Here is a 27,536-nt window from a genome sequence, read left to right on the forward strand (position 1 = left end):
AGCTGGAAAAATTGTAACAATTCTCAGAGGAGTAACTGAATTATGTAAAAGACTGGAGTTTCCTTTTAAGAAACAAATGAGAAACCTCCTTCCTCAAACTAAGCCACTGAGGAAGTGAGGCAGCTCTGCTCCAGCTCACAGCCTGTTCAGTGACACCTATATGGGTGATGTCACACGGGAGCCACTTCCTCCCAGCTTCCCTGCCCAGTCAGTCACCTCTATGGCAGTCATAAAAACAGAAGAATTACCCCAATTCTTGTCCAGCTGGCAAGTCTGTGACAATATCCATACAGGCATGGATTTTTAAATTTTTATTTAAAATTTAACTTTTTATCTAAGTGCCAAAATACTCATGTTGTTAGGCATCCTAATAATTCCTCTCACTAAAGGCTGCCCTGGATAGCCCTCTCTGCATCTGCTGCATCATAGCAGAATAAAGCAGACCCAGGCCACAGATCTGTTCCTCAACATGACCACAGTTTGTTTTCCTTGTTCACACTGTGATTGCCTTCATCGGCGTAAAAGTTGTGGTGATGAATAATGCTACTGAATCTCTCTATTAAACATCGGCTCTCATAGAAGCAGAGGCTATAATGTCAGTCTAACAAAGGCTGACTGATGTATTAATGAGAGAGACTTAATAGCAAAATTAGATCTGCTGTTCAGCATGAGCTGGTGGCATCTCCCTGTTTCTATTAGGCGTGCCCCGGTTGGCAACCAGAATGTCTGGCAGAAAACTGTCAAAGTTAAATGTAACCCTTCCCTCCACAACACAGCACCTCTGATTTTAAAAAATTACTCATCCTCTGGCTGCCAATCGGCACATATTTTCAGCTGGTTGTGGACCCCCTGCAATGCATGTGTTTAAGAAAGCTTTCTGCATGAATGATCAACTCTGTGTCTGACTCAAAGTGCCACTACTGCATCTGTTAACAATGAATTTGGCTGGTGTCCTCTTGTCATTTTTCTAAAACATCCATAATGAAAATACAGATTCTTTGGGCAAATGAAGTAGAGGTACAACTTGCAGTCACACCTTTCTGTTTTGCTGCAGTATCACTTCTTGTCTCCAAAACCAACACAGATTCACTGGCCTACTCATGGCAGGTATTCATAGTTCACACTTGAAGCAGGGAGCAGTCACAACACATTAAGTGTCAGGCTGTACTCCAAGAGACAGGCTTCTATACAGCAGAGAATAATTAAGGACCTTAATTTTCTTATGGATCTCAATATGGTGCACTTGTTTTGAAAATGTTCCCTGCCCTGACCTCAGGGCCAATGTGTGGGTAGGGAGAAGAGACTGCAATAACATACACGGTAGTTGAGCATCTTGACACCTGATTGTAGGGTTTTTTTTGGTAATCCAAGGACAGAAGATTACATGAAATGTAAATTCTGATACATTAACTCTCATGAGAGGAGAAAACAAAAAAAAAAATAGAATCACAGAAAATCCCCAAGCACTTGGACATAAGTTATTAAGTCAAGGTAACTTTTAATTACTCATTGAAGCATTCACAAAGCACCCACAACCCCCCTCTATACAGAATTTTGCTTGAGCAATATAGGGGAACAGGTATCCTAGAAGTCCATGGATAGTTCCTGGAAAACCCTAACGGAGTATGAGATCACACCTTCAGGTGATAGCTCACTTGCCAGCAGAAAAGTTGACTAGGAAAACAAATATTTTGTTTGGACCAATGTCTTGTCCTTTTCTGCTCAATGAACAAAAAGTTTTTTTTTTTTTTTTTTTTTTGGATTTTAGTGTTCAAAAGTAGATTTTTATGCAATCTTAAGTCAGTTGTTAACCTGCTAGATACTAGCAAGTGTACCCAAAGAGAATATGTCCTGAATAACTAACTGTGCGTGAAATAGGAAATGGAAGCCATACCCATGACTTTTCAGGAAAAAAAAATTTGAGAATTTAGTTTCTGTGCTCACTAATTCCTATATACATTCTGATTAATTAATAATTAATCATTAATTAATAATTAATAATTAAGTGATTTGGAATGTAAACTGCTGAGATCAGAAGAAGAATACAAGCTCTAGAACCGGGATCCTTTTCAGTGTTACTGATCATCTGTTTGTCAGATCAGTATGTAGCTGGAAGGAAAAAGCAGAAAAAGTTGAAATGCAATTAATTTTGAAGTAATTAGCTGTAGTACCTTTTTCCTGTGCATTGTGAAATGCTTGTATGGGCTCCAAACAAGTGACATTGTTTTCCTCATCTTGGTGACAAAAAGTAACTCCTTCCAAAAACTGAAACCTATATAAAATGCCCTATTTTACAGTACAATAAAGTTTGTTTCTTGTTTTAAAGATAACACAATGTACTCAAAAATTGCAATACTAATTTTAAGGATAATCCCTACTTTCATTTACATTGAACTCTCTGTAGATGTATTTGTTAGGTATAGCAAGCAGATACGCATAAACTATTATAGACTGAGTGAGCAGATAGCTTTTGCTTTTTATGCATCATATCCCAAATATTTCTTAAATGAAGACAAACCACTTCTTGCTGAGACTGCAACCCTTTTAAAAGTATAAATAAATACTTCCAGAGTTTATTAAAACTAAACCTTCTAAATTTTTAAACACTTAGCTAGTACAACCATCACAATTTCAAGGCAAAAAGGAGGGAAGCATTAAAAGACAAAGACAGTTTTGTAAGCAAGACACTTATAAAAAGCCAAAAGAAAATCACAAACTAACCTCCCATTTTCACATAAATTATTATTAATTTGAATCTAGGTTATCAGAAATTATTGTTTTTGTGAACTGTATTTTCTGTATTTTCTCACTATTCTTCTGTTTCAAATGATAAGGGATATTTTCTATACATTGTCTGTACACACATTTATTTAATATTAATATACACATATTTATTTTGAAATAATTTTTAGGTATTATGTCAACAGAAATGCAAAGAAGAGCTTAATTGAGAAAAAAAAACATTTCTTATAATATTTAAAATATTATGATTTAAAGAACTTACATACTGAGAGAATTTAACACAAATTCAAAGAAAAGTATTTTGGAATTTCAAGTACTTTGACCAGGTTTCAGGATAGGAAAGATACACTATGTTACAGTATCTATAAAAGAAAATGAGACACAGAGAGATCAGTATCTGCCCCTCCTCTTCCCCTCACAAGGAAGTTGGAACTGCAGCAAGGTCTACCCTCAGTTTCCTCTTCTCCAGGCTGAACAGACTAAGAGGCCTCAGCCATTCCCCATACAGCTTCACCTTCAGAATCTTCACTGTCTTTGGTGCCCCCCTTCAGATGCTCTCTAACATCTCAGTGTCTTATTTTATAGCACCCAGAGCTGTCCCCAGCACTCGAGGTGAGGCTGCCCCAGCTCAGAGCAGAGCAGGACAATCCCCTCCCTTGCCCAGCTGTGATGCTGGGCCTGATGCACCCCAGGACACTGGGGCCCTCCCGGCTGCCAGGGCTGCTGACTGCTGGCTCAGGGTCAGATTGTCATTGATCAGGACCCCTAGGTCCCTTTTGTAACTTTTAAAAAAAAATTATTTTTCGGGTTTTTTTTTTCTCTTTCTGATTCTGCTGCACTTCTTCTGTACTTTTTTTCCACTCCTGGATTTCTCAGTCTCCTCTGATCTGAACTCCTTTGGGATACTCCTTCATGGGGAGTCCCGCTTATCACAGTCCTCCAGGTCAGGACAAAAACTCCAAAGCCTGATAGGATCTTGTTTCTTGTGTTTATTAGGGTGTTATCACAAAACTTGGCAGGTCTCTCCAGACTATCTGCACAAGCTCAATTCACTGCAATCTGGTTTATTTTCTTCTGATGGTACAGAATAGCCTTGTGGCTCACTTTGTGGCTCACTTTGGCTTTGAAAGCAAAAAATGGCCCTGAACGGAGCAGTTCTTGTATCTTTATACTTACTCTTTTCCAATTAACAATAGACACGTATATTATTTTTCCTAATGACCCAATGACCCAATACCTGTGTGCTGCACTGAGGAATTTTCTGTCCAATCACTCACTATTACCTCAAGAAGAAGAACATGAAGAAAGAAGAAGGAAAAGAAACAACATTCTGTATCCTCCATCTTGTCTTCTGCTTTCTAAACTACTTTAAACTCTAAACTAACTTTTTCACCCAGTGACTTAAGAAAACTCTCTAATCTACATACTCACACTTTTAGCTTTTCTATCTAACTTCAACAGTTGTTTTCATGTATCACCATGAAAACATGCTTGTAAATTTCATGTTGTACGAAATTAGTGTTTTTCTGGATCTTAGAGTTAAGTAGCAGAAACAAGGGCAAACACTCTGTGTCTCAGACTCCAATACCTTTCTGGAACACTGCTCTCCAGCCTCTCATTCCCTGTTCTGTCTTTACATCCAGGGTTGCCCCATCACAGAATCTGACACTTGCCCTTTTTAAACTTCATAGGTTTGGTGATTGCCCAGACCTTTGATTTGTGGAGGGTTGTCAAGTTTCTCGTGGGTCTTGGGTCTTCAAAGAGACAAGAGAAGTTGCTGATTATTGTAAAGTTGTTTATTGCATGAATCCATCAGTCTTGAAGGTGAAGAGTTCAGAGTATTGAGTCCATGCTAAAAGCTTTCTGGCATAGAGTCCCAATGTTCTGAGCAGCAGCACCTTCTTTCTTCTTTCTTCTTTCTCCTTTCTCCTTTCTCCTTTCTCCTTTCTTCTTTCTTCTTTCTTCTTTCTTCTTTCTTCTTTCTTCTTTCTTCTTTCTTTTCTTCTTTCTGTTGTTGTCCTTCTTCTTCTTCTCTCCAATACAGGGGGATTTTATTCATAAATCATGCAATCAGCTAAAACCACGATTCTAAAACAGTCTTCCTATACCAATCTGAGCTTAATTCTAATATGCAAAAATAGTGTCAGTTCTAACTGAAAATCTATGCATATTTTGATCTGTTTATGCAAATAATTCCATCTCCTCTATCTAGAAATGCAAGCAATGTTTTCACTATGTTTTCATTATGTCTGGAGTTAATTTTGTAAAAGGTAACACTACTGAACTTTAAACTAGGCTTTAGGGCTTTTTACTAGCTAACATAGTCTCCTAAGGCACTTAAGATATATTTCTACTTACTTAAAACTAAAATTTACACTCCTACTTAATTTCTGTGGCTCAATATATTTCAGTTTCTCTAAAGGCTCAAATGCAATCCGTGCATTCTTTTCTCTCTCTGAGAGATGACTCAGAGAGTCTTTGATTTGATACATTCCAACAGAGGTTTCTCTGCAGGGCCTCAGGGCTCCCTGTCCCGAGGGAGTTGACAGCTCCTCGCAATTTAGCATAAGTTGTAAACCTACTTCGTATCCCTTCAAGTCCTGTGTTCAAGTTGTTTATGAAGAAGTTGAAGAGAAGTGGGCTTAAAATGGAGCCCTGTAGAAGCTCATTAGTTTCAGTGTGAAGGCCTGAGATTCCTTTCCAAGACAGGTGTAAAAACAACAGTAACAAAAGAATCACAGATGCAATACCACCAGTTCTTTTCAAATACCTGAAGAGCATAAAGACTTACTGACTTCGGTGTTCTGTCAGTTTTGAGAGAAGCTGCAGCTAAACTAAACCTGAATAGCTAAAGAAATCATCATACATGCACACATACGATATTTCCTCAAAGACAATTCAATATGAACTTCAAGCTAATACTTTTGTGTCATTTGAGTGAATTACCTTCAAGGGAAACTCAGTTTCCTACTTGGTATCTTGTTGCAGTTAGCTGCTGCAAAGCACAGTTCCATGAACTGTAATAAAGTTTGTCTGTTTTCTGAATACAGACTAAAACCAGAGGTGAGGACATCAGAACTCAGCTATAGCTTTCTATTAGCTTTCTTTTCCAGCCCTACAGACAAGGAAATACCTACCAACTCATTTCAGGTGAGAAATAAGTGATATCTATCACTATCTATAAGAAAAGAGTTTCATATGCAAATATCTTTCTGTACACAAAAGGGAAAAAAGGAGATGTTGTGAAAAAGCTGTTCACTTGGCAGGGTGGGCATTTATTTTTGTTATTTTTGGTTTTGTTTTTTGTTGTTTTTTTATCAAAACCATGCATTCTCCAAATGATTAGATGATAAAACCTAAGAAATTCATATAGGTCAATCTGGTTGTTGAGGTTTTTTCACACACACAAATTGGATTGTGCAGTAAGACCTCATCTGCTATAATAAATAATAAAAATTAAAAGCATAAGTTTATCTAATTTCTTTTAGTAGAAAAATTGTTGAAAGTACTCTCTGAAGTGAAGTGCTCTGGAGACTCAATGGTTTCCAAACAGAACCTTAGTGCACACAAAGCCTTGATGATCTCCACTGGAACTCAGTTTGTCGAACAGCTGCAAGTGACTGTGCTCTAGCCAATTACTACCACCAAAAAAAAGGATAAACAATCACTACAGGAAGAAGGCTCTGTGCCAGAGAAATATTAACACATTTTTAGGCAGCTGGTCTATGCTCTGAATCTCGGTTTAAATTTTCTCAAAGATAAAATTTCTTCTCCAAGCTGCTGTTCCTCTACCTGTTTCAGTCAAAGTTCATTACAGAGTAGAGCTTTATGTTTTTCTTGTTTCAGAAACTTTGACTTATCTAAGAGTATATACTCTTGTATACTTTTCATGGAAATATTTTACAGCATACCATAAGTATGGTTAAAATTTATATTACCTTGTACCCTACTGAACTGCTATCATAAATATAACTTCTTAGGAATTGCTATTCAGTGAGCTTATGAGCACATTTTCCATAACATCATGGTGTGCCTTATTGCAGATGAATGCAGCTGCTTTAGTGACTCTTCAGCACTCATCTGCTCTTTAGCAGCCATTGATTAGGCATACAAATCATTGGCACCTCACAGCATACAAACCGATACAGCAAGCTGAAGGCACCATCAAAGATGCTCCCTGTTCCAGCAGCACAACCTGTGAAGAATCACATATAACTGATATGCATCAGGACTCTGAGACATTGACAACTGGAGGCAGCCAGCCAACTACTTTCTTATCCATCCAGCAGTCCACTCATCAAATCCATCCCTCTCCAGTTTAGAGAGAAGGCTGTTGTGTATTTACCAGATTACTGCTTGAGCTAAAATTGACCCAAATACTCATCTCTTAATTATAGAATCGTTGAATGGTTTGAGTTGGAAGATCATCTAGCTCCAGCCCCTCTGCCATGGGCAGGGAGCCTTCAACTAGACCTGGTTGCTCAGAACCCTGTCCAGCCTGGCCTTGAACACATACAGTGATGGGAGCCCACAGCCTCTCTGGGCAACCTGTTCCAGTGCCTCACAGTAGTGTTTTGAGATGAATCAACAATAACATGATGGACCCAGCCACCACCATGGTAATCATAGAAAGCATACTATAAAGAATGGTTATAATAATATCCCCACATGATTAATACACATGAAGGACAAGGAAAATCAGCTCTTTTGCTGGAGAGGAGTGATTACAAGCATCAGCATTTCAGGAGCTCATTCGTGTTCAGCACTTATATGGGGGCTTAATAAACTGGAGCCTTTTTTTGAGTTTGTGACCCCATCCATGAGATGTCACTGGATGTGACATCTCATGATTCAATGATCTCAGTTCAATGATGTGGCATTAGCTGACCTGACATGACTGATGAGTGCCACACTTTGAAGCCAGGAAGTCACTCTGGTCTTGATCAGGAAAAGGAGACACATGGCTTTTTGAGAACAAAGTTCCCCCTAAAAAATTGGTTTCATGAATCATTTCTAGTAACATGTAGGCCTCCAGCTGCTTTTATGAATTTACCCGTTTTGTGCAACAGGCTCATTTTTTAGTGATTATCAAACAAATCTTTTTGAATTGTATACACCTGGATAAAGATTTCATTTTCTTAACCTCTTTATCTCTTCTCCTTCTTCTTGGTTGTACATTGAATATTTGCCTCAGTGTTCCCAAACTACAGAATTAAGCATCAAACTCTTAACTGATTGTGTCAGATCATTACCCTGCTCATCATATAACACATCTTGGTACGCACAAAAATACTGTTTCCACATCATAGAGGAGGAAGACTAATTTTGTCTGTGATTTTATAATCCCAACAAAACTGCATATAGATTCACCTTCTAATGCTACAGAATAAATCAGTGTGAAGTCTGGTTTTCCTCTCCACAGTGACATTGTGGAATCAAGAACCTATTAGTAGTAGAATTTACATAACAGAGATTTAAAAAAAAAAGGGGAAAAAAGGTGCTTTGTTTTTGAACAGTTCATTTTCCTGTTTATTTTCCAGTAGACAGGGTCAAAATAGTTTTTCCTTTGACTGTGACAGGAAATAGGAAATCTTCTTACCACTATCAAACAGAACAATTGATAACTATTCTTACTGAAGGGAAATTAATTATTAGTAGTACCAAATAGTTAATGCTAAACAAATGCATTTCCCCTTGATTCAGAGTCTTGGGAGAGAAAGCATTATCATAGACAGAGGCCTTTAAAGACTAGTTCAACTTTAATGACATACACTTTGCATACACTTTTTTCTTTTTTTTTTTCCCAAAAATCAGCTTTTTGGTTTCAAAATGTCTTCTGTGTTTCATTAACCTTTGAGAAAAATGTTAAACATGAAAAGATGAGATAACCATAGAGGTTAGTATCTTCATTAATCATAAATTTGACCATAACTGTTTGAAGTGGACAATACATAAACAGGTACAGAAAGAAAGGTAAAGAAACAGCAAAAAATGACCATTATTCGAATATTTTCCAGTTCCAGAAAAATAATGCAATTCTACCTCAGTGCCATTTTGAAGTCAACAATATCACACAATTTTCTATTTTATACAGTGAATTTCTGAAATTTCACTGGGCAAAGGCTCCTAAAAAGCCAACCAAACAAAAAGAGTAAGTCATATCTTATCCCAGTAAGTCATATCAACATTTACCATCTATTTAAACATCTGTTTGCCAAAACACCTTTAACAAATTTCTGACAAAGGAGTTGTCCATAGACGTTTAAGGCTAGCCTGGCCTTATTGCCAAGGTCAGCCCCTGATAGCAAGCTGTCACAAGTGCAGCAGCTCTGTGGCTAGAGGGAAGCTCTACCAGGGCTTCCAATATCCTCCAGCAGTAGTTAGACCCCATATATGTAGTCAGTCCTTTTGCTGAAGAGACCAAGCAAACTCTGCATCATTAGACAGAGATGGCCGCACACTGCCTCTGGAGTTGCATTTTGTCTTGCCTTCACTTTGTCTTTGATGAAAGGGGTGAATGGTTCCTTGTCAATCCTGACACATGAGATTCATCACAAGTCCTGTCACATGCAAAGACCAAGAGCCCTGTTTCACCCTTTCCATGTAGCTACTCCTGTATCTTTACCGCTGTACAACAGTTTGATTTCCTGATGTGTGCTTTTAGGGATCTGCTACAGCTGTGAAGAATTTGAATGTTTGGAACCTATTCTTGTTAAAAATTCACTATGTTATTTAGAAGAACACACATGCCAGAAATACACTATGGAGGAAGTGTGGCATGAAAAATGCCATGCTTACATGGAAATATAAGTGCTGCTCACACATAACATGATGGATTTTCCTACCTCATGAGGGATCTTTGCCTCTGTAAGACAATCATGCAGAAATATCAGTATCAGAGATTAAAGAGGAAGTGGAGAGGCTGAGGACTATCTAGGATTGTGTGAAATAGACTGATGGATACACACCATTTAATCCCTGACGGAAATGCAGCAGATGGAGGCTAGGCAAGAGTCACAGCAGCCCCAACCCTCTTGCCATCAGGCAAAAGGAGGGGACCTTAAGATGAAGGGAATTGAAACAGAACCCTAGTTGGGGTGGCAGAAGAATCCCCTCCCTGCCTCCCTGGTCTTCCCAGGTGCCATTATGGAATTGATATGATGCTCTGCAACTCCAGGGTCAGGCAAATGATAGTGGAGATGAAGGCCTATCTGGGGGTTGCCCAGAGCAAGTCAGTCACTGGGCACATCCCAGCTACAGATATTAAGAAGGAAAGTGAAATTGTAGTAGGTGACTGCATTCTAAAGGGAACTGAGGGCACTGGACCAACCCCACAGGGGGAGGCTGCTGCCTTCCTAGGGCCTGGGTAAGTGGAGGGACTCTGAAACCCTCCCTCATTAGTGAGTGATGATGAGGTTGAGTGCCTGTGAGTAAGGAGCAGGGGAAAGAGCAACAAGGCAGAAATCCCAGGGGGAGTCTGTTACAGACCACCCAGACAGGATAAAGGGGCAGATGAAGTATGCTGTAAAAAGGTAGCTGGTGTTTCATGATCACCAGCCTTTGTTCTTGTGGGAGAATTTAACTTGTGGGATATCTGCTGGAAACTCAACACAGTGGAGAGGAGGCAGTCTAAGGAGGTTCCTGGAGTGTTTGGAACATAACCTGACACAGCTGGAGGTGAACCTAGAAAGGACCCATTAGACCTGCCAAAGAAGGTCTGGTGGGAGATGTGACAGTCAGGGGATGTCTTGGGCACACTGACCATGTGTGATAGATTGGCATTTAAGAAAACAAAGAGAAACACCTAAGGAAGTTAAAACTGCTGGAGACTGATGGGAGTTTGTCTCCTAGCCAACATCTGGCCATTTCTAAGAATTGACCATTGAAAAGTGAGATCAACCTGTGAACACCACCTTAAGACCTAAGCCTGGGGATTTCTTTGTCTCTTTGTTTCCTGGCTGTGAAAGGTAGCAGAGCTCCAGCTGGCCTCCCGTTCCCCATGAGGCCCGGGTGGGGGCTGGGCTGGGCCCAGCGGCTCCCGGCTGGGAGATGGGGCCTGTGGGGCTTGTCCTGGGCTCTGGCCGGGCCAGGCCGGTCCCTGGCTCGGCTGCAGTTTTTGCTGTGACTGAATTCACCAGAGACTGCCGAGTAAAGAAAGGAAAAAAAGCTCTTGACCTGCGGCGTGCTGAGACAGGGACCACACTCTCCAGAGCAGCCATGAAGAATCTTCCATCACAGACAGCTCCAGCTGCTGCTCCAGCAGAGATCACAGAACCATCTACAAAGCCTGGGCAAGATTTTAACCCTTTCATTACTCAGATGAGACTTGCAGATTAATCCTTTTTTTCCAGAGAAAGAAAAAGAGAGTAATCAACATGTAAAGAGACTTTATAAACTATCAGAGACAGTAAAGAAAAGAATTAAGCTTCAGAAAAGGTAGAGAATAAGGAGATGCTTTAATAGGCTGAAATATTTTTCTGTTAAAGCTATGGAGATGGACAATAGTGTTCTGGAAAAACTCCTTTAATTCATGACAGAGTATATGGGGAGGAATGGAGTGTTCAAAGTGTAGATTTTGAGCAAAAGGTGGAGTAATTGTGAGGTGCTGGAACAGGGTGAGGTGAAGTAATAGTTGAAGATTTGAGGCCTTGAGAGGCAATTAGAAAATTTCTGTTTCCAGGGAAGCTCACAGAGACAGATGAAGAAGACTTTTGCCTTTGAATAACTCATCCTTAAAAATTACATCCCTAAACTCATGGCCTATAACACACCTCAGAGTGATGTGAAATGGGAGGAGACAACTGATGACAGATTTTTTTTCTGGGCAGCTGGCATCGGAGAAATAGAAAGCTATAACAGAAATAGTTTTCTTGTGAAAAACTCCATAAATTAGCAGAAGAAGACTTCTGTTTCTCTACAAAGACTGATGAAAAGACTCTAACAGGAATTGGGACTGATTTAAACACCGAAGTTCCAAGTTTTTTGTCTCTATGTTGTCATGTGAACAAGAGAATGGTTGGGTAGTGGGGGAGAAAGAGGTTTTCTAGAAGTTATTCTGGTTTTCTTATTCTTGTAGTTCTGTTAATAAACTTTCTTTATTCCTTTTAAGTTTTAAGTCTGTTTTGCTCTTGTTCTAATCCATATCTCACAGCAAGAAATGATTAAGTTTTCTAGTAATTTTTTTAGCTACTGCTTTAAAACCATGACACCATGACATGATACAGCTTTTAATTCTTTGTGAAGTAAGGAAGCAGGGTCAACAACACCACTACCTTGGACTTCCAGAGGTGAACTTTGACCTGTTCAGGACACTGGTTCAGACAGTTCCTTGGGAAACAGTCCCCAAAAACTAAGGGATCCAGGAAGGATGGACATACTCTAAGGAGGAAGTTTTGAAGGTGCAGATGTGGGCCATCCTTAACTGCTGAAAGACAAGCCAGAGTTTAATAATAAGCCTGGCTGAACAAGGAGCCTTCACTGAAACTTAGGAGGAAAAGGAGAGTTTATGAACTTCGGAAGAAGGCACAGGCAGCTCAGGAAGAGTACAAAGATATTATTAGGTCATGTAGAGAGAAAATTAGAAAGGCAAAATCTCAGCTAGTACTCAATCTGGCAACTGCTGTGAAAGATATTAAAATACGTTTTTATAGATACATTGAAAACGAAAGGACCAAAAATCTCCATCCTTTATTGGACACACAGAAGAATATTGTCAGAAAGGATGAGGATAATGAGGTTCTTAATTCCTTCTTTATCTCAGTCTTTAACGGTACAAACACTTATCCTCAGGTCAACCAGACCTAGAGTTCGTGGACAGGGATGGGGATCATAACTGACTCCCTGAAATCCAGGAGGAAGTAATTAGTGACCTGACTTAGACAAACAAGTCTGTAGGACTGGATGGCATCTACCTGAGGATACTGAGGGAGTTGGTGGAAGAGCTCCCGAAGCCACTCCCTTTCATTTATCCTCAGTTTTGGCTATTACCAGGACTGGAGGTTGACCATCCACAAGAAGAGCTGAAAGGAGGGTACAGGGAACTACAGGCCTGTCAGCCTGACTTCTGTGAATAGAAAGATTGTAGAAAAAATCATCTTAAGAGTCATCATTCGTCACATGCAGAAGAACCAAGGGATCAGGCCCAGACAACATGGGTTCAGGAAAGACAGATCCTGCTTGACCAACATGATCTCCTGTGGTAAGGCCAGGTGACCTGCTTGGTGTATAAGAGAAAGGCTGTGCATGGTGTCTACTTGGACTTCCATAAAACCTTTGATACGGTTTCCCATAACATTCTCTATGGCTTGGACAGGGGCATTCTTTGCTGGGTAAAGAACTGGTTGGACGACTGGGCAAGAAAGTGGTGGTGAGTGGTGCTGCACCCAGTAGGTGGCCAGTCACTAGAGATGTTCCCCAGGGATCAGTGCTGGGGGCAGTCCTGTTTAACATCTTCACTGATGATCTGGACAAAAGAATTGAGTGTGCCTGCAATCAGTTTGAAGATTTCAGTAACTTGGGCAGGAATGTTGATCTGCTGGATAGTAGGAAGGCACTGCAGAGGGATTTAGGTCAACAATAACGGCCAAGAGTTTGAGGTTCAGTTAGGCAAAGTGCGTCTTGCACTTCGTTCACCACCACTCATTGCAAAGCTACAGACTAGGGAAGAGTGTGCTGGAAAGCTTCCCAGCAGAAAAGGGCATGGGGGTGCTGGTCAACAGTGGCTGAACATCAGGCAGCTGTGTGCCCCAGTGGCCAAGAAGGCCAAGGGCATCCTGGCCTGTATCGGCAACAGTGTGGCCAGCAGGAGCAGGGCAGTGACTGTCCCTGTGTACTTGGTGAGGCCACAGCTCAAGTGCTGCATTCAGTTCTGGACCCCTCACTAGAAGAGGACATTGAGGTGCTGGAGCATGTCCAGAGCAGGGCAAAGGATCTGGGCAAGGGTCTGGAGCACAAGTTTTATGTGAAGTGGCTAAGAGAACTGTATTTTTTCAGCCTGGAGACTGAGGGGTTGTAGCCATATGGCAGTTGGTCTCTTCTCCTAGGCACTCAGTGACAGGAGAAGAAAAAAGCCAAGATGATTAGGCGAGATTCAGGTTGGATATCAGCAAGAACTTCCACACTGAAAGCATTATGAAGCACTGGAATGGTATTTGCAGTGAGGTGGTGGAGTCACCATCTCTGGACTAGTTCAAGAATTATTGGACATGGCACTCAGTGCCACAGTCTAGTTTGACATGGAGAGTGGTTGAAGGTTAGACTTGATGATCTTGGAAGTCTTAATGATCCTATGACTTTATGTTTCATATTTAAAAGCACTTGTATTTTTAGTGCTACGTTCTGGCCAAATCCTCATTTTAACTCTCCAGTAGTGAAAAGATTATGCTTAAGTGCACACACAGAATAAAAGAGATTACATTGAAGTTGTGAACAGTGCAATCTCTTCTGTAAAGACTTCTCTGGCAGGGAATTCAGATGAGCTTTCAATTGTTTAAGTGTCTTTCCATCCTCCTCAGTCAATGGATTTCTTTCTTTGTGTCTTGTTCTTACCAGCACCTTAAACAGATGCATCTTGTCAACTGTATCCATACATCTTGCAGCAATAGAAAAAGCATGTGCATTCTTGTGATGGATTGGCATTTAGGGGAAAAAAGCGAGGAACACCTACAGAAGTGAGAGCTCTGAGAGAGGCTGCTGGGAGTTCTTCTCTGCCTGAGACCTGGCCAACAGCTAGCCAGTTTCAGAACTGACAGCATTTTAGACCACTGAAAAGTAAGATTACCTTTGTGAATACCACCTTTTAAACCTCAGCCCAGGAACTTCTGGCTGTCTTTGTTCCTGGTCTTGAAAGGTATCGGAGCTCTGGTGTGGCTGGCCCCGCTGCCCTGCGGCCTGGGACTGGGGGCTGGGCCAGACTCGAGCAGCTCCCAGGTGGGGGATGGAGACAGCGGGGTCTTCCCCCGGCCCCAGGCCGGGCCCAGCTCTGCTGTGGCCCCTCCTGAGAAACCCTATGGGTCCCATCCCAGCGGGGTGGCCAAAGCCCTTCCCAGGGGGTCCCCTGCCCTAGGCTGGGACTAGGCCAGGGCTGCTGACATCCCTCCAATGGCCTGAACAGATGGCTCTAAGCCAGACCTGTCTGCTCCTTCCCTGAGGCTGCTGGGCTGAGAGAGAGACACCTGAAATCTGACACCATGAATACCTGCCATGGCTTGGGTCAGATTTTAACCCTTTCACTACCCAGATGAGACCTGCAGATTTAATTCTTTTCCAGAGAGAGGAAAGCAAGAGTGATCAACATGTAAAGAGACAACATAAACCATTAAAGTTAGTAAAAGAAATTTAAGCCTCAGAAGGGGAATGAGCAGATGCTTTAATAAACTGAAATATTCTTTTGGTAAGGCCATGGAGATGGACAATAATGTTCTGAAAAACTCCTTTAATTCATGAAACAGTATTTGGGAGGGAATGAAGTGTTTCTAAGTGTAGATCTGAGCAAAGGCATCTGCTGATGAAGCTGAGCAGATGGTGGAGTAGTTGTGATCCCATGAGATGCTGGAACAGAGAAAGAGAAGTGAGAGTTGATGAAGACCCTTGGCCCCCAAGGAGAAAAAGAGAAAACCTCTGTTCCCAGAGATGATCACGGAGACAGATGAAGAGAACCTTTGCCTTTGCATAACTCTTCCTTAAAGTAATACCTCTTGAGTTCATGGCCCATGAACACACCTCAGAGTGGTGTGAAAATGGGAGGAGGGCATGATGGCAGAGAGTTTTCTTCCCCAGGCGACTGTTATCATGGGAATGAAAAACCATGAGGAAACTGTTTTCTTGTGGAGAACTCTCCATGGAATGACAAAAGGGAACTCCTTTCTCTACAAAGACTGATGAAAAGACTATTGTATAGTCAGTACTCTTTTATTCACCAGGTTTTGTCTCTGTGTTGTCAGTTGGACAAGGGAATGGTTGGGTGGTGGGGGGGAAGGGTTTCTGGAGGTTTTATTCTGGTATCTTGTAGTTTTATTAACAAACTTTTTTTATTCCTTTTAAGTTTTGAGTCTGTTTTGCCCTTCTTCTAATCCATATCTCACAGCAAGTGATGAGTAAGTTTTCTGGTGATTTTTAGCTAGTGCTAAAACCACCACAATTACTGAAGGAACTTTCATGTTTAGGAACTATCTACAAAGAAAATTATGTCAAGTAGCAGCAAACATGGTCTCATAATCCCCTGACAAGACTCCCTAAAATCATACACCACATATGACCTGAATTAGACATTGTAAGTTCAAAGTTTATAAAAGCAAAAGATTAAGAACAAGACCATGTTATAAGATGATCACAGCTTTAGCATGCTGAAGTTAAAGCACAAACATTCCCAGCTGGCATAGTTAATGAAATTTATCTTCATCAATGTAAGAAACTATCTGCAAGTTTGGAGAGAAGAGGTGAAAGAAAAACTTTGCAGCAGCATCTTCAGGAATTTTCAAAGTTTTGTTTCTTTCACTTTCCAAGAAAACTGAGTTTCCCTTTAAGTGCCTGGCATGGACAACTTCCTTCATGATACTACAGAAATCCTCATCTAGAGCCATTGCCAAGGTAAAAAATCTGTATGGAACTGAGTATAAAGTAAGGTATTTTCATACATTTAATAATTCAAATTCCATCATGAGGGAAGACATTTGATCATCAATTTCTTGTAGGATTTCACTTCCTTTTCTAGATAACAGCTACAGAATTTTATTTTGAATAGAAGATCAGAGCAGAGGCTCTCAAAAGTATTCTCAAAGAAGGCTCTCAAAAGTATTCTCAAAGATTTACCAAGAAGTAAATTCTCCAGAAATTTTCAAATTTCACTGTGGCAATTCAGCCAATCAGACTTAACTTTTAATTTGTTTTATTAAAATTTTATTTGAAGTTCACGTCTAAATTTTTACCTGTATTTTTTTTTTTTTTTTTTTTTTTCTTTCCATGTTTGTGCAGTTACAAAGCAGCACATCGTCAGCTAACAAATCTGCTGAAATTTGGTATCACAGTTTGGAAGATCTTTTTCAGGTTTCTGCTGTCTTTATTTATAGTGGTTTCATATCTTTTTTAGTTTTGTTTCTGCTTTTCTGAATAAGCTATCTTGGTAGCAGGAAATTAAATACCTGGTTTCCTCGAGTAAGTCGTAACAAGCCCAAGGACCAAAGAGGGCAGTCTTTGAAACAAGAAGTCTTCATAAACTTCAGACAAAACCTGAATTTTCAACAACTTTTACAGCTCTTTTGGTCCAGACTTGACACTTATGGGATTTCCACCTCTCTTTCCCCTGGCTGTTCTGAGGGGTGGCCACATAACGTCCTAAGGCGTCAGCTTCATGTTTATGGCAAATGTTATTAAGCTATTTAGAATGTAGAAGAATGTTTTCAATACAGAAGGTAACCAGTGTCATTCTGGAATGAGCACAGTTGAAAGTTAAGTTGCTAATCAGCTGTGGAGCATTTTGTTAACTCCTGGACAGGCAATCTAATGGGTCTAATTGAAGGCTAATTCTACCTTTCTGGTCTCCCTGAAGTCTGTAAAACACAAAGATGCCTGTGATCCTTTTCCTGCATTGCATGCACAGATCTATTTTCACGGCTTAGATGTGCAATGCACCAGGGCTGGTTAATGCCAGACCAGAGCAGTGGGATGTGGGACAATCAAGTGTGACTGTTGAGTCTAAGCATGACAAATGGGAATCTGAGGAATTTTGCATTTATATTAAAAAATCAGAATTATAATATATCTGAGTTAGTGGTAATAAAACTGGATAATGTATATATGGACAATGAGTATGCAACACAACACTTCAAGGAAAGAGTAATTCAACCAGAAAGTCTCTGGAGCCTTAACTCCTCAGAAAACACAAACAGTTGAACGGGGAAGCAAAAGAGCTTGAAGTGAAGGTTACAACTGAACTGTTTTGGATCCATCAGATATAGTGCCAATACTAATCAAGGACAGAAAAAATAAATTTGCCACTGTAGCTTGTATTTTGAATGATGGCACAAAGCACTGACAAGAAGTAGGAACCAAGTGCTTCACTTTGACCTATCTTCACCTTCCTCTTGATATTGCAGGATGTTACAGAGTACCTAGTATTTCTAAAAGCTAATACCAAATTTAGAGACAGGTAGATATCATAAAGTGGTGGATCATCTTCCAGGGATATTTAATTTTAGAGAATATTGTCCTTCATAAGTGCTGGAAAATAGCACTCTTTTATCAGGGCTTTTAATACAAAAGCTTTTAACAGCTGTAGAAGCTGTTAACATTCAAGTAAACACTTGACACTAAGAACATCCTTGTACTCAAAGAAACAGAAATGCCAGTGCTGTACTAATGAAGTGCCCTACTGCATACAAGGGAATAATTTAGTAAGAATTGCTTCAAAAGAAAGTTTAGCTCTTATGTTTTTTGTGAAGTATGCAATGTTTATAATCAATACTCTGCCAGTACTTGTAATGACTTCACTTACAGTATTACAAGGTTACTAAAAACCTCATATTGATCTAAACTCACTTATGCATAGCAATCACATGATACAATACATAAAATAAGTTTCACTAACTCTCTATAGTTATGTTTTTTTAGAGTGACCTCATAAATATTAAAAAATATGTTTTCCTTGTTCCCGTTAATGTCTCAGAACAGAAAGTTGGTTGAAAAAAGAGAGGAATTACAAGACAAGACAGTAATTCATCTAACTTCATTGCATGAAGTTAGAAAACCTCTTAATCCACTGAAGTTGCCCATATTGTTTTGAAAATACCTGAAAGTTTGCATTGTTTCCTCAATTTCTGCCATAGTTACTGAAACCATGGGCAACACTTCTAGCTTTTCAGATTAGAACTGCTCTTCATGCCAACAGCAGCCTTTCCAAGACTATCACAGTGAGCTACCTCAAACATCCAATCCTGCAGCTTTAAGCTGCTTGGCCCAGATGACCATTGATATGCCAGCACATCTGCTGGCCCAATTCATCAGCCATCACAGCAGTTCAGCAGAACGTGCCTCTACCATGATGCTTAATTAGGAAAGTGTCGGAATGAAAAAAGCTGCACTTCATTACGAGACACACTGAAATGCTGAGGTATAAATGCCATAACTGGGTAAACAAAGCCCAATATTAAACATGTGTGCAAGCACAGCTGGATCAACAGTTCTGCTGTGCTTGAAACTGTGCAGTCTCAGGTATTACTTTGATGATGATGGAGCATCTCTCAAATTGTATTAATTTCTCAAACTGCTACAGATAAAAAACCAAAGATACTATCTCTAGTCATAAAATACATCTATAATTATTTTGGTAGAAAGTCCTAATTAGCTGTTGCTTTTGAAGGCTTAACTGAAGTCACAGCTTCTATACATTTAGTTATCTTCATGTAGTAACAATACAAAGGGTTTTAACGTGACTCAGGCCTTCTCAGCAGTACTGGTAAGAGTATCCCAGATTTCTTAGCACTTGATGACCTCTGGGTATTAGAGAAAACAAAGAATGCACACTACATACAGTCCTGGTGGACAACCAGTCTCTTTAAAAATATATGTTTTTCTTTCATACAGGGAAAACACTCTCTTGCCAAAGGAAGGCTTTCCTAGATGGAGGTGGGAAGGTCACCTGTCACAACCGATCTTGCTGCATCTATCTCTTGCAGAAGAGGCCACACAAACCTTGAGCATGCTTTGCAGTAACAAAACCCTTCCACAAGTGCCCCAGCTAACACTCCAGCTCCCTCAGAGGTATTTACAGATGTTCCTGGAACTCTCTTTACATACAAAAGGAATTAGTCCTCCACAAATGGCATGAGACAGCTTCTTAATTTTTCCTTTAGCTTTATAAAACTTTATAGTAAGAAGAGTAAAATCTATGTATAAGATGCTCAGCTACATATAATCAAATTTGTATTTTTCAGCACTGACAATTCCTCTATGCAACTGTTATTTACAACTGCTGATTGTTACAGTTGCTTCTTGACTGCTGCCTTCTTTGGAGCTAAAGAGGTTTCAATTTTAAACTGAAGACATTTACATAAACATATTTGGTCCTCATTTTCATATAGCAAAATATTTCAACTATGGCTAGTTATGTTAAACTCATCTAAGTTGAGAACTAAAAGCTATCCTTCTGTGAAGGCTGAACATATATATGTCCCTGCTGGAAAATGAACTCCGTGCATAGCTCCTGATATGCTGCCAGGGAAGAAAGTAAAGTCTCGCATCCCCTTATTACTCCAGCCATCCAAGCATTTAACTATAAAAAAAGCTATCTGCGTATTTCCCCAAGTAGTCAGTTTATCAGCTATGACTGACATCTTGAAGTGCTATTGTCTGTGTATGGTGTTCACAGACCCTACGATCCATGTAATCTCAATTCCACAATACTGCAGTGTGATGCTCAACAACACTTGCTACACAGTTTTGTATCAAAAATCTCACAGTAGAGATGAAAAAGGTGAAAGAAAACACCTTAAAGCTATGCTGCACAAGCCACTTTTCGAATTGTGCTCCCACTTGTGGAAGTTCACTCTCATTCAGCTGAGTGAGGCAAATGAATTAAGATGTGTATGTACCTCAAAAGAGCAGAAGAAAGTTGAGTTGACTGGGTTTTAAAGATTTACTTGAAGTACTGGGAAGGGAAAAAAACCCCAGCAAACTACATTCAATTAATGGAGCCTAGAAATTAATGCAGTAATTAAACAACAAACGGATGTAATGATAGAGTAAATCTTTCTCTCTCCCTGTACTTCATGAAATCATAAAAATACTTTGAGGTTGGAACCTGAGGATGGTTAACTGTCACTTGCCTGGACAAACAGCCCTAGTGCAGGGACATCCTGAGGGAGAGCAGGTGAACAAGGTGAGCAGGGTCAATTTCTAGAGCTGAGGAAACTCCATTTGGCCGAGTCAACAGTGATGGAACAGCAATAGCAGCTGATTCAAACACAACTCTGTACTCCGCCCAGGCTACCTTTCACCCCCTCTGTATGGTACCTGTGTTTCAAGTTTGTCCAGGAGCATCTTGTTCATATGTGCAGCCGCCCTGCATCTTTGCCTGCAATTTCCCTTGCAAGGAGACAAGCCTTGAACATCATTCAGCTCTCCTGGGGCCCTGCTCCCTCCAGGGCTCTATTCCCTGGTACTCTACCATGAAGAGGCTGAAATCTGCTCTCCTGAACTCCAGAGTAGTGAGTTTGCTGTGCAAACTTCTTGCTGCCCTAAGGATCTCAAACTCCTCCATTTCACACACTGTAGTCCAGAATGTCCCTGAACTTCACATTCCCCATCAGCAGCCCCTCCCTGTCAGAACAAAATCTACTATAGTACTTCTCCTTGGCTCGTCTATCCAACCTCTAGAGGGAAGTTATCACCAAAGATTTCCAGGAAGTTCCTAATGCAAGAGGTTTATGCCTCTCTGTGTTGCCCTTTCAACAAACACTTGTGGTTAAAGTCCCCCATGAGAATCAGGGTTTGTGAAAGCAAGGCCATTCCCGTCTTTCTGTGAAGGGCCTCAGCTGCTTGGTCTTCCTGGTCAGACAATCTGTAGCAGATCCCTACTAAAAAGTCACCCATCCCTTGCCTGCCTTGAATCCTGACCCACTAACTCTCAGTTCGCTTCATCCACCTAGAGGTGAGGCTCCATGAACTCCTGCTGGTCATTGACACAGCGGACAACACCGCCTTCTCAGCTGCCTTGCCTGACCTTCCTAAGGAATCCTTAGCTCCTTTGGGTCACAGGAGTCAACCCACATTTCCATGCCGCCAATGACTGCAGGCCTTCACCTCTCTCTACTTCCTCCTGTTTATTTCCCCTGCTGTGTGTTAGCATAGAGGCATTTGAGTTGGGCCCTTATGAAGCTTTCTGGCGGGAGTATCTGGAATTCCTTGATGTAATTCAGGCTCTCTCCTGCTGACCTGCTTACCCTCTCCAGGCACTTCCTGGAGACTGGAAGAGCATGTTATCCCACACCCTATCACCATTAAATCTGATTTCATTCCCTTCCCCCATCATATCAAGTTTAATGCCCTATAAAATAAGCTCTATTAGCCCTCAACAAAGACCCTCCTTCCTCTTTTAGAAGTGAATCCCATTCAAATTCATTATGTCCAGGACCATGGAGGCCAACCCATTATATGAAAGAAACCAAAATTGTGGCACTGTGTCAGCAGCCCCAGGTATTAAGACTGAGCCCATCTGATTCTTTCAGTGTCGCTACATCCACCCCTAAATTACCTCTCCAACTATCCCTTGAAGTCTCTTTTGACAGTCTTTGGACTGTGCATTGTGGTTTTATCACCACACATGTGGAGGACCAGCAACAAGTAGCATGAGTCTGATGGCTAGGGCTAGGTAGCTTCCTGGTGACATCCATAATTCACACCCCAGCGAGACAGACTTCTCTGCTGGAGAAGGACCTTTGTCCTAACCCTCCACTGATTTTCCTACCACATCCAGAGCCTCACACCTATTGCAGAGAGGCACCTGGGAGGGTGAGGTGGACAAGAAGGGCTTTTGCTTGTTGTGCCAAAGGATGACTTTTCTCCATTTCACCCCTTCCTTCTGACCTGCTGCCTGGCAGGGACACGTTATGCAACACTCCTGATAGGGATTTCTTTCTGGTCCCGTCTCAGGAAGGCCAGAGCGCAGTTCAACCAGTGTATCTCCACCTTGGAGACCCTGACAGAAAGATTAAGAACTATCTCATCTCTTGGAAAACACACTAGGACATTCACTTAGTTACACTGCATAGCAGCCTGCCAGACAGACAGCAAATTAATTTTCACTGAATGCATTTAATGACTCTCATTTATTATATCAGCCTAAGTACTGAGTGGTTAATGCAAACTAATTCTAAGGTAACAGAACTGGTACACAGCTCCACTGTCTTACTTCCTTGTTGGTAACTCTGATCCTAATTGAAATTAGAAGGAGCTCAAGAGCTTTGCAGAAACCTTTCACTGAGATTGCTTACTCATTAAAGCAGTGGAGAATATGGCAAAAGACCAGCTTATGAGACTGTTTTCCCTTCAACTTTGTTTATTGATGTACTGAACATGAAAAAGTACAAAGAATCCAAACACAAAAGAAAACATGTACAACCTCTTAAATACCCAACAGAATATATTCTCTATTCCAACAAATGTGAATTAAGTCATACTATACAACTTCAAATAAATACCAGCCTTATATGTTACTTAGTGCTCTGATAAACACTGTAAAGTGAAGCCCAATTTACATGCCTTCTCATCAATGCCGTTAGTTGCTACAGTAGTATAGGAAAGAAGCATGTAGCTACTATTTCTCCCACATTGGAAAGTCTGTGATTTCTATACTATATACAACTTTTAATGCAGAGGATTAGCTTTAACAATCTAAATGCATCTAAGAATGAAGAAGTACTCAGAAAGCCAATTGACTTTTGAATAGCATTGAGTGGGTCAGCATGAAAATTTGCTTATTCACTTTAGCACGCGCTTCACAGTATATGTACTGTACTATACTGAAAATTTTGTAACTACAATTTAAAAGAATAAGAACCAAAAACAACTGCAAAGATAGTGTACAACTATGTTATGCATAGAACATTGCTTTTTCTAAGGGGAAGCGTATGAGCATCTCAGTTTATACAAAAAGCAGGACGTAACTACATAGTTGTCAGTGCATCCTGGTGAAGGCATCAAACCCTCAGCTTTTTTTAAAAAATTTAATTATAAGCTAGATGCTAATCAGAAAATATTCTGTATTTGTTTTCCTTAAATTTCTTCAATACATGGTAAAGACTTTTTCTATTTCCCCAAATAGTGATTTAAGCATCATACAAAGTTAAACTTCAATAGCATACAGGTATTTATGGTTTTCATATGAAAAATGTAAGGAAATTTGCTCAAAACATATGTTTATACTTGTTTTTTTACCACAAACATATTTATAAACAAAAATGTTGCATCACCATAAACAGTTGAAGCTAGACTATCTACAGACAAAAATAGCAACAGATCAGATGCACTGTAAATTCAAGTCCTCAGGACAAAAAAAAAAGAAAAAAAGAAAAAGGAAACAAAAAGAAGCAGACCTCAAGTAACAATGTTAATGCCATTTACAAAGAAAAAACTTATACAAAAACATTCAAAATTGAACATCACTTGGCATGTAACTTAAAAATAAACTATAATCAAAATTAGCTGAAAGGTTCATAACTTAAGGTCTTATTTACATTACACAAAGCTCAGGTGTTAGCCTTGAACATAACTTTCAAAATACCTCCTAACGCATCCAACTCAGGCCACTTCTGCTGATTTGCTACTGCACAAACCATGCTCAATGTCTTTCGTAAGACAAAACAATTCTTCAAACAATAGCAAGTACATCACTAAACACCATGAGCTCTATCTGAAGGGAATTCTTTAGGAAGAACAGATTTTTTTCCCCCATATCTCAGTGTTTTAAGTTTTCTGCTTGCTCTCATATCCTCTTTTGTAAATTTTCATTTGTTTCAAAATCACAAATTAAAGTGAGCCACCTATCACTTAATAACCAGGATGATCAATGACTCCACTGATGATTACAAAAAATGAAACCAACAGTGCATCCCATTGACTTTACTTCTTAATACAAAGGTCTCAAAAGTAGTTCTACATCATAAATCTTTCTAAATTTTTTTCCCAACAATTGCAAATTTCCTGGTAAGTTTTAAAAGCTCACTAGGTGTCATACGAAGAGATTTCTCAAAGTATTCAAGTCAAAATATTTGTTCCAGGACCAGTAAAAAGTTTCTCCAAATTTTTTATTTTTTTATAAAAATAGATGCTTTTTTAAACCCACATCAAAGAGGCTCTTATCTCTTTGGCAAGGTACTGCTTTACGAAAAGTTCTCCAGTATTCTTACAATAAGCTTTTATAATGTGTTCCCATTCCCCAACCCAAATGAAGATGATGAAATAAATACTGCTTATAACTTTATAAATAAAATGTAAACTTCAGATACTTTTCTTAACAAAACAATAATGAATTACAATGTAAATTAAACACAAAGCAAATCAAGAAATGACAAAAGAAAATTTATAGTATTACACAAAGCCTCGGTATTTAATCATAGGTTAAAGGCAGTCATGTATAAAGAAAAAAAATCTTCCCTTAGCTGAAACATTTTAAAAGGTCCACCTTCTTCAAAGAAGGCAATAGAATACGCATTGTGACAGGTAAAAACCCTGTACCTCTTGTCAATACTCAAACACAAAAGATAGTTAAGAAGTTCTAATTCAAATATTAGCAATAAAAAAATCTCACATATTCTTAGGATGCTAAGTAGTCATTTTATCCCCATTTCCACGCTGGCATACAACAAAGGCATTTACGAATGCATAAAGCTTCTTGTAAATTGCCTTTGTTGTATAGTTTTCATGTATTAATGCACTGAGAGTAACTTGTTAGGCTTTGTGCGTTTTGTTTGTTTTGAAGGAGACCTGCAATACTCTGTCACCAAGGCGGTATCCATTCAGGCTGGCTATTGCCATAGCTGCCTCATCGTAGTTTGTCATAGTCACAAATCCAAAACCTTTGCACTTGTTGGTGTTAAAGTCACGGATGACCTTCACATTGGTTACTGCTCCGAAGGGTCCAAACATTTGCCAGAGGATACTCTCATCAGCATCAGGGGCCAAGTTGTACACAAAAATGCACCACCCAGTTCCTGCATGTCCAGGGATATTAATTCCGGCCAAACTGGTCATTCCATCAATGGTCATTGGAGGAAACCTACTAAAGAATGAGGGAAAACAAAACAGGATCATAAATAGCTGTTCACACAAAACCCCAGTGGAAGAAATGTCAAAATAAGAGAATGATACAGAGCTTTTCACAGAATGAACATGTTGCTCAGACTAGAAAGGTAAGATCAAAAGTATTTTTTGCCCCCTAACTGCGCAAATACTATGTAAAAAATTATACACGAGTACGGAGAACAGTGCTAGCTATGTCTGAAATGATGTAACAGAAAATCAAAAGGAAAGCATGCTATAAAACCAGTGAGAATTAGCAAGTCATTTGAAACAGGAGTTCCATGGAACTACTACCAAAGGCTTGTTTATTTCATGCAAAATGTATCAAACTGAACAATCTCAGCTGAAGTCTCAACATGCAAAAATCCAACATAAGTCTTACTGAAAAGTAAGAGTCTGCAAAATACTTCAAAAGTAATTTGGTTGTTATGAACCAACTAATCCTTTATTACCTCTTTACTCCATAAGCTATGTTGAGCAGATTGTCCAACCTGCAAAACATTTAGCAACATGTTCAGTCTTCAGACTTTTCCACCCTTTAAGATTAAGGAAACTTAGTGTATTACTGTCACATCCATTACACTTTACAGAACCTCATGCAATGTTCAAGTATCACCACTGAAAGAGCCATGGCACCTTATTACACCTGATAGTGAATACAAAACAGATATTCTTGTGTAGTAACCACAATTGTAAGTTCATTTCATAAAGTGCATCATGGCCACAAATTTAGCCTAAAATCACATACTGTTACCATAAGGTTACGGTCAGTGACCACATCAGTTAAGTTTTCCACATTACTAACTTGGCTGAGAAGAAGACTTTTATTGAGGCTTCTGACATGTTTGCTGACATGACTACCAAGACAGATGCAAGTATTTTGGACCACTAGCAACTGTTGTAACAAACTCCAAAGAAAGACTTTTTCATATTCCTACTCCTTCTGGCAATTCCAGAATGTTGGGAGGCAGAAGGCTGGTTTGGCTGAGTAGGGTAAGGCAAAAAAAATTAGTGTAAGGACAGGGGAGGCAAAGTCAGGTGGACATGGAAAGAATACAGAGATGTTGCCACTCAAAGGAGAAAGTTTGTGCAGTCCAAGCTCAACAGGAGATGAAGCTTGCCAAAAATGTGGGGGACAGCAAAAGAGGTTTTTAAATATGTCTCAAAGAGAAGTCCAAAAATAACATTAGCCTGTTACATAATGAGGATAATCACCCCACAAACAGGGACACAAACAAAACAGAGAGGTTTAATGCTTTCTTTGCCTCCATCTTTAATGTCGATGGTGGGCTAAGTGTCCCAGTGTCCTCAGCTGTGAGAATGATGAACAACCCTGAATTTGTGTGGGCTGTCCTGCTCCAAATGGATCCCTAAAAATTTATGGGACTTGATGGGATTCATCCAAGAACATCAAAGGCCGATGCCTTTCTGAGGACTCATTCAAGATTCCAATGATTTTCTTTCAATGATTTTTGAGTTGAATGGAAGCTCACTACCACCACCTCAACTTTCAATAAGGGCAAGAAAGATGACCCTGGAAACCGCAGGCCTGTCAGTCTCTCTTCAGAGCCTGGTAAAATTATGGAAATTATTCTGGGGAGTACTGAAAAACACAATCACAGCCAGCATGGCTTCATGACAGTGAAGTCCTGCTTGTCAAACTTAATTTCCTTTTATGATAAAATAACTCACCCAGCTGACGTAATCTTTTTGGATTTCAGTAAAGCTTTTGATACTTTTGATGCCTCTCCAGGTATCCTTCTGGACAAGATGTGCAGCTCACAGATGGATAAACACATCATGGGATGGGTCAGCAGGGGCTCAGGCACAAAGTGTTACAGTGAATGGGAAGACACCTGACTAGTCACTACTGGGATTCCACAGGACTTCATTTTACGCTCAGCGCTCTTTAGCATCCTCATAAATTACTTGGATGCAGGACTTGAAAAATAAGTTTGCTGACAACTAAGGACTCCCCTTACAGCAGAGAGACTCTGCAGAGA

The 27,536-nt window shown here is 39.9% G+C and overlaps 1 protein-coding gene across 6 annotated transcripts in view; it reads right to left on the reverse strand.

Annotated features, from left to right (window-relative positions):
* Positions 1-24,550: 24,550 nt before the first annotated feature.
* The window catches only part of ELAVL2 (ELAV like RNA binding protein 2), a 42,930-nt gene continuing 39,944 nt past the window's right edge, over positions 24,551-27,536 (reverse strand). For 2 of the 6 annotated variants that reach the window (XM_058865245.1, XM_058865240.1), the window contains exons 6-7: positions 25,986-26,024; positions 24,551-25,513 (exon numbers count right to left, since the gene is read on the reverse strand). In XM_058865245.1, coding sequence (XP_058721228.1) covers positions 25,183-25,513; positions 25,986-26,024 — 370 coding nt within the window. In that variant the 3' untranslated portion in view covers positions 24,551-25,182. The remainder of the gene's footprint in view (positions 25,514-25,985; positions 26,025-27,536) is intronic. The other 4 variants (XM_058865241.1, XM_058865242.1, XM_058865244.1 and 1 more) reach the window with 3 other exon arrangements.

The sequence above is a fragment of the Poecile atricapillus genome, chromosome Z (genome assembly GCF_030490865.1).
Source record: "Poecile atricapillus isolate bPoeAtr1 chromosome Z, bPoeAtr1.hap1, whole genome shotgun sequence".
NCBI lineage: Eukaryota > Metazoa > Chordata > Aves > Passeriformes > Paridae > Poecile > Poecile atricapillus.